The following is a 9,893-nucleotide window of genomic DNA, read 5'->3' as shown; positions in this document are numbered from 1 at the left end:
GTCTCCGAGGTTGCTGACCCACTTATTATTGCATAATTAGACTTAAGTCCTAGAGGCATCAAACTGAAATGAGAAGAAACCTGACCTGCTCAGTCTTAGAGGGTTTGTTTAGCCCTATCACAAATACACAGAACCAGTCACCTCCGTTCTCTGTTCTCTGGAACCATTTGCTTTAAAGAAGCATCTTGTAGTTCACAGTGGTTTCAAGGCTGCTTCTGTGCACTTCTTTGATGAACCATGGGCGCAGGTAAAGTGAAGAAAAATTGAGTCAGTGGAATTATTTGGTGTCTGCTAATTTAGCAAGATTCTGTAGATGGCATCCTGAGCTATTTCTTTCTGCTAAGGTGGGATGGGGATAACTAAGATGCTCATGTGTTTGTTTCCTTCCCATTTTACATTTCTCGACATCCATATGCAAGTCCTGGACAGACAATCATCAGCTAGTGTGAACTTTCTAAATCCAGTTTTTAATTGTCAGTGAAGGACAGGATGAAAGGTAGCCCTGGGATTCATCGAAGGCCTGAACTTTCTCTAGTTGTTTTGTAAAAATGAATGAAAAGTACAGAGCTTATTTATTTTTTCTTTATAGAGTTACTGGGCAGTTTTATTTTTGAAATTTGTGTTGTGAGAACCAGGTTCCTCTTTTTGGCATGAATGATTCATGCAAGACAAACAAATAATACAAACCAATGTCAGACATGTTATTCCTTTTTCACAGACAGCTGGAAGATGTTTTTTGAGGGCATTTTTCCCTCTTGGGATGGATGTTCCAACATGCAAACCATGGAATAAAATTTCTTCTGTGACTAGATTTATGCTGTGTCACATATAACAAGTATTTTTTGTGTAATTAGTGTGTTCTGCTTTTCAAAAAGAAAATTAAGTACAACAAGGGTCAGGGAGTTGGCCGAGGTTCCATGACTATGGAGTGGTCATGGCCCAGCGGGGGTCCAGGCCTGTCTGACCTTCTCCTTAAGCCAGGAGATGATTGAGGAATTTTGTAAGAAGGTGAACTTCAAGGTAAAAACATCACTTCTTTCTCTGAGGCAAAATGACTTCATCTCTTTTGATGAATTGATTGTTTGACTGATGGCAGAAGGAGTCCTGTAGATGAGGCCAGGTATTTATAGGTCCCCATTCCTTCCTCCAGGGCACCTCTCCTTTCAACATTTCTGTTTATCTTTAGTTGAGCCCCTTTCTTTGTCTTTTGTCTACATGAAGACAAGACATTTACTAGATCCTCTTCATTTATTCAAAGATGTTTCCTAACACTTGGGGTTGGTTTTTCTTTTATGTGGTCAATACATGTGTGATTGTGGACATGTTAGAATATTCCTTACCAAAACTATTCTGATGAACCCGCTGCTAACACTTTGAAGGCTAAGAACTGTCATTTTAGGCAAACAAGTATTATTTCTCAGATAAGCAGCTATGAGACTTTTGTTCTAGAATGTTCTCCTTTGCCAGCGAGGCAGAAGCAGTTCATCTGCACTGATGCGGGCTTGGTAATGGCTGACCACCACTTCTTTGGGAGACGTTGCTTTGATAGATGGGGGCTGAATCTTTGCTTCTGCTTCACTTTGAGCAAGTTGATTTGAACAGATTGCCGGCTGAGGCCATTTTGCATTTGGAAATATTGGAACAGCTGTATCTAACTCATTAAGTTGTTGTGAGGTTTAAATAAAATAGCCGCATGATGTCCTCATAATGTAATAATGGCCTGGCACCTATTAGAAACTCAATATATCCTGGAACACCTTCTCCCTGCATTTCACTTCCTTTGCATGAAAAACCAGAATGAGAGAGAGTTTGAGGTAGGTTAGGAGAGAAGAATGTAACTGGGATTTTTGTGATGATTCCATGGTTGTCTCTGCGTATGGAGGTTATGGTCCTCTACATTCACAATCACTCTATTCATTTGCCAGGTACTTCTTGGGTGCTGGCCGCTGGGCTGGCACTGCGTGGGCCTGGTTTTCAGCTTGGTGTGCTCCTAAAGCCAGTGACAACAGAGTTGTTTCATAGATACAGTATTGGCATAGAATCATCACCAATGTATAGAAATTCTTCAAATCCAACCATCTCCTTAATTTTATTTTTGCTTTGAGAAATGTCTTACACTCTCACTACTGAGGTGGTTTCTTATGATTCCTATTCTCAGTTCCCCTAGTATCAAGTCATTGGCCGACCCCAAAGCTTTGTTCAGTGTTGTGCTATCTTAGAAAGAGTGCTGATTTCATATTAGATGAAAAACATAATTGTGGAATGTTATATTTAGCCAAAATATAGAATTTTTGGTACTTCAGAAGCCATTCTAAAGGACTTGGACTTTTGTATACAGAAAGTCTTAGGTTTGCATGCTGATGCCACCACTGATTGGTTTTTGAGTTTTGGACATTTTAAAATACGTAAAAGCCCTACTTTTAAATATTAGTATCTTCTGTATGATAAATGTGATAACGACACCCACCTTGTTATAATTGTCCTGAGGAATAGAAGGTGGTGTGTCAAACACAGAGTGTTGGGACCTAAGACGCCACTGAGAGACCACCATACACACATGTAAAAGCAAAGGAGTGTCTTTATTCAAGCATATGCTCGGGCCACAGGATTTGACAGTCAAGCTGCTAAATCTGCGACTCCATTACAAGGGAAGTCTCGGTTTTTATACTATTCATTTGCAAAGCATCTTGGGTTGCAATAAAATGCTAGAGGAGATCACGGGGGAGGGAGTGCTGGGTGCTTCTGGTTGGCTGTTTGGGGCCCAGGGATTTTGATAGGTGGAACCCTCTTGTGGTTAAGGACTTTCCAAGAAAGGCTGTGTGCTGGTTCCTGATAGGGGGTCTCCGCCTAGGCTAGCTGCCTCCTCCCTGGGTGGTGCTGCTTGTGGTTTTGCCTGAGGCCCGACTAGAGCCCCCCACAAAATGGAGTCACTGCTGCCTGAGAGCACAGAACCCGGCTCAATATAAGTGCTCAGCTGATAGAACCATTAAAAAAACTCACAAAATTTATTTCTTGCTTTACTCTTACTGCCAAAGGATATGTGTTTATTGTAGAAAATTTAGAAAATCTAGTTGAATTGGATGAATATAAGAAAAATCATGCACAATCCCAAGATCCAGAGCCACCAGGGGTGCCGTTTCTCTGTGGAGCCCTTTAGCCTTTCTGTCTCTGTCTTTCTCGTTCCCTCTCTTTTTCCTCTTTCCTGCAGATACAGGTTCAACCATGTGCAATTGCTGCTATTTGGCCATTTTTTACACTGAAATTAATGACGGTTTCATCTGATTCCTTCTCATATACGGCTAAAATCAGATCAGATGCTGCACACTGTTTTTAAATTTACTTTTAACAATTACAATATTGTAAACATCTTTCCAGCTCATAAAATATTCTATCATATCATTTTAATGGATGCATGTACTCTATGGTATGTTTATACCCACATTTTTTCACCAGTTTCCTTACTGGAGAATTTGGTTGTTTTCAATGTTTTGTTGTCATAACCAGTGGTGGGATAAACATCCTTATAGCTTTAGAGGGAGTGAAATATAGAACACAGACTCCAGGGACGGAGGGTCTGTGAGTCACGCCTGGCTACCTTTGCTACCTGCATAACTTTGAGGGAGGCACTTGGGTCTCGATTTCTTCATCTACAGAACAGGGACAGTAATAGTGCTTGCTTCATAGGGTCCCTATGAGGGATAATCCTTCTCAAATTCTTGGAACAGTGTGGACACTCAAAGTATTATTAATGAGGTTGCTGTTTAGCGATTATAAGTTATAAATTGTATTGTCTTTACATATATATGCACTTATTTCTTTTGAAAAAAATCCCCAGAAGAGGAATTTATGTTAAAGGCTTTGGGTACACTTTGCCAGACAAATCAATAAAAAGGGTGCAGGAATCCACTCTCCTGTAGGACTGAATAAAACTGCTGGTTCCCACACTAAGGTCACCGTCATCAGTGTAAGCACAAGTCTCAGCATCATTATTATCCTGCGTGTGACCCAAGGCGCGTGGTTTTTCACCTCAGAAATCAGAATGCATCTAACCATCATTGTCAACCAGATGACGGTCACGACATACGTGGTCATATGAAACCTTCAGTTAACAACAGATAAGTTCAAGAGTATCATTGTGTTTTATCCTCTATGAAATTCAGTGTCATTTGGGAGACACAAAACAAGGCAAACATACATAAAAATTACAATATAAGTGTAAAATGAATGACATGGGAAGTAGATAATGCCATTTTTAGAGAGCATCTCAGATTGAGTCTCGTAAGTATTCTGAAGGATAGAGGTTCCTGGGCTGTATTTGATACTGGGGGGTGGAGAGTGGGGCTGAGGGAGGGGGAAGTCAGTTTACTATCTCCTCCTCTCTACCTAATTCTGTACTTATTTCTGTTTTTGTTTTTTGTTGTGCACAGAGCTATGAAAGATGAAAATATCCATAGTGCAGTCTCAGCATAGAGGCCCCAGATTGTATTCCCTTGTTGATCCCCAGCAGGCCTTTGGACTGTTGTATGTCATTCTCTCTGAATGTCACCTCCTATAGGCTCTGCCCCATCACATGCTGATTTCCTGTTTAGAAATCCTCTACCATTTACCTAAATGTGGCACACCCTGCCTTTCAGTCTCAGCTTAGCCTTCATTTTAGCTGGGAAGCTTTCCTGATACACCAACACGGGTTAAGTGCTGTTCCCAGGTGTGCCACTCACCTAGGCCATTCCCTGACCTTACTCCCTGCCACACAGTGTCCTACTGCTGCTAAAAGCCTATCATCTACTATTTCCCTTTGAACTCCAAGTTTAGCACCATGTCCAGCACACGGTAGATAACTCAAAAGGTACCAAATAAATGAATCATAGTACCCACCCCATCAGTGTAACCTGTGGTTACTGGGGTCATTGTAAGTTATAGCCAGGCAGGGTCCAACATGAGTCCATTGTCTCGGGAGGATCCAGCGCTCTGCTAATTTTCACGAAGGATTGCAGCATGGATTGTGCCCTTCTGATAGTACACAGTAGTTTCAGATTTCTTTTATTTTAGACTTACTGTGATAGTCTGTCAGAGCAAACTGGCTGTGCACGTCTGCGACTCTGATTAAGGCGTCTCTTGAAACATCTGCGTGAATCAAGGCATGTTGCATCCGAGAGCCCATTGCCAGCTGTTAGCACAGTCAGAGCTGAACCCAGACACTGGAAATGAGGCATCACTCATACTCACTGCATTTAGGCTACTTGCAGTTTAATCTGAAATAAGATTTTGTTCCTCTATCTCTTTTTAGTTTCTGTTAGGATGCTCGAGTTATTTTCATGGTGACTACAGCTTGTCTAAGTTGTTAGTGGAAGTGACCAACCAGTCACTTTCTTCTGTGGTTAGAGTGAGGTGTTAAGTAAACGATGTCAGATGGTTTGAGTTTGGACTCTCCAGATTCTCTCCAAAGGTGGTACTTGTATTCAGGATCATTGGTCAAGTTCTGGACTAAACACAAGGAACAAATTCTGCCTCTCGTTTAGACCAGTCAACGTGCCCTCAAACTTGTGCTCAGTAATCAGGGACAAAAGCTGGCTTGTGTGCTGTGACTGGGGGACTCATGGAGGTGCGTGTTGACATGGATGCACTGGAGTGTATAAGACGAATGAAGAAAGGACAGGAAGTCATAGCAATGCCTGAATTCAGCCCGGGCGCCTGTGTCCTACTTGTCCTACTTCCTGACTTGTAGTATGTAAACTTCTGTATGTGGACTTTGTTTCGGAATAGCTCATGGTGATGGTCACTGTTCTCACTGTGACATCCATGTATTAGTGCCCTTTTAGGAGAATACAGCCTAAAGCAGGGAAGCTGTCACTCCAAAGCACGCCATAGTGCTTAGAAATTAACCCTGTCGGCATGATGATATTTCTTTAAAAGCCTGAAACTGTTTTTTTCTGTGCTGATCATTATCAGTCTCGGCATAGTCTTATTTATTTCATGATGAGATATAAATTAACACATACGAGTATTTATTATTTTTATCTAATCCCAAGAAAACAGAGCTGGGCTCTGCCCGACTGCTCTGCTGGGAGAGAGACTGTTGAATGGGATGTCAAACAGGGTTGTGAAGAAGAGGAGAGACTGGAGAGATCAGATCTGTCCCCTTGGTACCTCTGTTCTGCCCACCACTCTGTTGTTATGAAACACGCTCTGTAAAGCATATGTGCTTGGGGCCACTCTTACCTCAGAGTCGCAGTGGGAGAAAGTCTACAAGAACCCACCGTGATTTTTTAAAATGGCTTGTGACGTGATCTTGATGTTTTCATCGAGCTAATTTTATTAGCTAAAACTCCTTTTGTGTCAGTCAACTCATCCTCTATTATGTTCATAAGGACTTGACAGTATTTAATTCAATATCTGAGGCTCCCAGAAGTTAAGAGGGATATGGAACCTTTGGAGAGGGTTCAGCGAAGAGATGAATGAAACTGAAAATACTTTTTGAAAATAAATAAAAGTATTGGAATTTTAGTATTAAGAAAGGAGCAGGGTCAAGGTTGCATTCACGTTTCAGGAATAAGATAGTCTGCAACACAGAGGGCAGTGATGAATTGGGTTGACTATACTGTGATAAAGGCAGGAGAAAAAAAGGATTATGTGGTGTGTAACAGATTTGGCTTACGTGGAATGAAGATTTTTTCATTCTCTTGACGATTATGAATCAAGGCTCAAATTAGGAAGGACTGTGTAATTTACTTTGGAAGACCTGAAACAGGAGAAATTCATCTCTACCTGGAGTAGCAAAGAAGCCCCAAAGAAGCATACTGTGTGATTTTTTTTAGAAGAATTATTTATTTTAAGGTCCTAGATTGAAAGAGTTACAGTTAAAGAAAGATTCCTTGTCCACATCCATAAACAATAAAAGAAATGACTCATATGACTAACAGTGAGCCTTAAATCTCATTTTGGAACTACCACCTAATCTCATTTTGTGAAGGGAGATTGTGAGTTCTTAGGTAATTGCTTTCTTGATCTGCCTTAGGGTCAATAATTCTCTCTTGTTTTTAATTGTGTTAAAGTGTTTATTAAAGTGCTAATGAGACCAAAGCCGTACTGATTAAAAATACAATTATCTATTTTAAACCTTTTGATATTATGAAATCAAAGGTAGATTCTAATACTGGAAGATGGATCTTGCAGTTCTAATGACTTGTTTGCTGTACACCTAGAGTTATTTTTTTTTTTTACAATAATTTATTCCAGATTTGTTGAAGTTACAAAATGTTTAAGAAATGAAACTTTTTTTTTTATCGTAAGAGCAATTTATCCTAAGAGTTCTGGGCAGGGAGCATCTTGCCTAGTGATTTTTATAGCATCTAATTTAAAAATAAATACACGCTGCTGGGAGGCAGTCCATACTGAGAGCAGGTTTTGTTTACCGTCAACCTCTATAATTTTGTTAAATGTCTGGGATGAAGTTTTTTCTCCTTCCTGATCCTTTCCTGCTCATCACCTTTTGTTCTGCAGCCACACTTTCTATTCTTTGGAACTGCACTTTGTATCTTTCAAGTGCCATTTTCTTTTTTTCTTTTTACCTGGTTTTATTTTACTTGATACCTATTATCTTGTTATTTGTTTTATTTTACTTGATACCTATTATCTTGTTATTTAATCTCCATTTTCAGCTTCAGGTTTGTCTTTTTTATTCTGCCTCTTTTGGGCAGGTAATTGAGATTACCTCCCAATCCCAAATACTTTGCTACCTGGAAAACAGATGAGTGGTTTCCCTGCTGGAGTGCTCTGACCCAGACCTACGGCGGCTCTGCCTTCCGGGTCCCACCGTCACGCCTGGGCTCAGGCCCCCTCCGTGATCTGACCAACTGCTGTCTTCCTGCTCCATCTCTCTGCTTCTTGTCAGCTCCTTGCCTTTCCTCACACTTATTAGGACAGACATCTGTGCTGTCCCTTCTTGCTTAAAATCTGTCACTACCAATCCTTTGTCCACACAATGGAATCCAGACCCTGTAACATGCATTGAAGTCCCTGCATGAGCTGATCATTTCTATCTGCCTGGCCAGCTTCCTCTTTCCCCAGCACTTTTTGTTTTTTTTAATTTAAATTTTATTTTTAGAGACAGAGTCTCATTTGTCACCCTTGGTAGAATGCCATGGCATCATAGCTCACAGCAACCTCAATCTCTTGGGCTCAAATGATCCACTTGCCGCAGCCTCCCGAGTAGCTGGGACTACAGGTATCTGCCATAAGGCCTGGCTATTTTTTAGAGATGGGCTCTCACTCTTGTTCAGGCTGGTCTCAAACTCCTGAACTCAAGCAGTCCACCCACGTTGGCCTCCCAGAGTGCTGTGATTACAGGCGTGAGCCACTATGCCCAGCTCCCCTAGCCCATTCTTCTAGCCACATCCAACCCCACATGGCAGGTGCCGAGGAGAGGCTGAGCAAGGACATGGAGCTGGAGAATGAAGTGATGCTTAAGCCATGGGGTGATAGGAAGAGGCCCAGTGGGTTTGAGCACCAGTTGGGGAAGCATTGCCAGGGATTGGTGCCAGGGCCCTGATGCCCAGCTAACGCATGGCTATGAGGGGTGGGCAAGCCATTCTGTCCATGGGCAGAGGAAGGCTGGTTGTGAAGAGCTTGCCATCACCCACACCAGACTCTAATACCCACCACTGTTTTTGTCCCCAACCTCAGCCTGTGATGGTGATCACTGGGGGCCCCACTGCAGCAGCCGGTGCCAGTGCAAAAATGGGGCTCTGTGCAACCCCATCACGGGGGCTTGCCACTGTGGCGCAGGCTTCCGGGGCTGGCGCTGTGAGGAACGCTGTGAGCAGGGCACCTACGGTAATGACTGTCATCAGAAATGCCAGTGCCAGAATGGAGCCACCTGCGACCATGTCACGGGAGAGTGCCGCTGCCCACCGGGATACACCGGAGCCTTGTAAGTGACTGGTGCCCCGTTGGGTAGCAGAGCCCGCCCACTCTCTCCATTCGTGTTGCTGCCGCCATCAGATTTCCTGTGCCCCTGTTTCCATTGCTGCCTAAAGAGCTATGGAGGGGTCTGAACTGCAGGTGTAGATGGGAGGTCAGCAGTGATGGCCACTGAGCTCTTCTGCTGTTGGACCCTTGGACATCAGAGTACTAGGGCCAGCTTCCATGCTTTCCTTTGGCAGGACAAGCAGAAAGATTCCAGATGTTGTGTTGAATGGCAGTATTGGGGGGTAATTGGGGCAAACATGAGGTTCTGTTTTAAATCTTTCACCTTTGCATTCATTTTATTCCACTGGCTGTTTATGGTCTATGCCAGTCTGCTGTTTGTGGCTGCAGAAAGCTGGGTGGTTCAATGCCTTAGAAAAGCAAAAGGGGCAAGAAGTCATAAATGGTCCATAATAAGGGATTTACTGGTTGTTTGATGCCCATAGATACCAATGTTGCTTTGTGAATATACAGGCATGTGCAGCACCTCTGTGTAGGATATGTGCACACAGATGGTTTAATCCTTTCTGAAGAACATAGAAACAACTACTTCACCTCTGCTATTTTCTTTATTTTGTGAGAAGGGCATTCTTCAGTTTGTTTCTATTAGCAAACAGAATAAGAGGCAGATTTTGCCAAAAAAAAAAAAAAGATAAGAGATTAAAAAAAAATCTTGTTCCCTTACTGAGAAAATTACACTTATAAATCACAGAATTAAAATTCGGGAAAAAAAAGCAGCTGATTAGGTAAATACTTCCTGCCAACAGTGTTAATGTCTATAAAGTAGAGCTAAAGAATAAATTGCATTAGCCTAGAAAGCCCTCATTTTCAGGGAAATGGATGATCGTTGCAAACTGTTTAATTGTTAATATTGCTTTTATGGGTTTTCATCAAAGCCACAATTGAATAGGGCTGTGGGGAACTTGGAG

The 9,893-nt window shown here is 42.1% G+C and overlaps 1 protein-coding gene across 2 annotated transcripts in view; it reads left to right on the top strand.

The window, feature by feature from the left end:
• Positions 1-9,893, top strand: part of MEGF10 (multiple EGF like domains 10) — a 154,181-nt gene that overhangs the window by 88,895 nt on the left and 55,393 nt on the right. For both annotated transcript variants that reach the window (XM_003782228.2, XM_012807665.2), the window contains one exon: positions 8,683-8,929. In XM_003782228.2, coding sequence (XP_003782276.1) covers positions 8,683-8,929 — 247 coding nt within the window. The remainder of the gene's footprint in view (positions 1-8,682; positions 8,930-9,893) is intronic.

Source organism: Otolemur garnettii, unplaced genomic scaffold, assembly GCF_000181295.1.
Source record: "Otolemur garnettii isolate 467f Iridium unplaced genomic scaffold, OtoGar3 scaffold00003, whole genome shotgun sequence".
Taxonomy (NCBI): domain Eukaryota; kingdom Metazoa; phylum Chordata; class Mammalia; order Primates; family Galagidae; genus Otolemur; species Otolemur garnettii.
The sequence above is the reverse complement of the archived record's forward strand: the minus strand, read 5'-3'. Positions and strand labels throughout refer to the sequence as shown.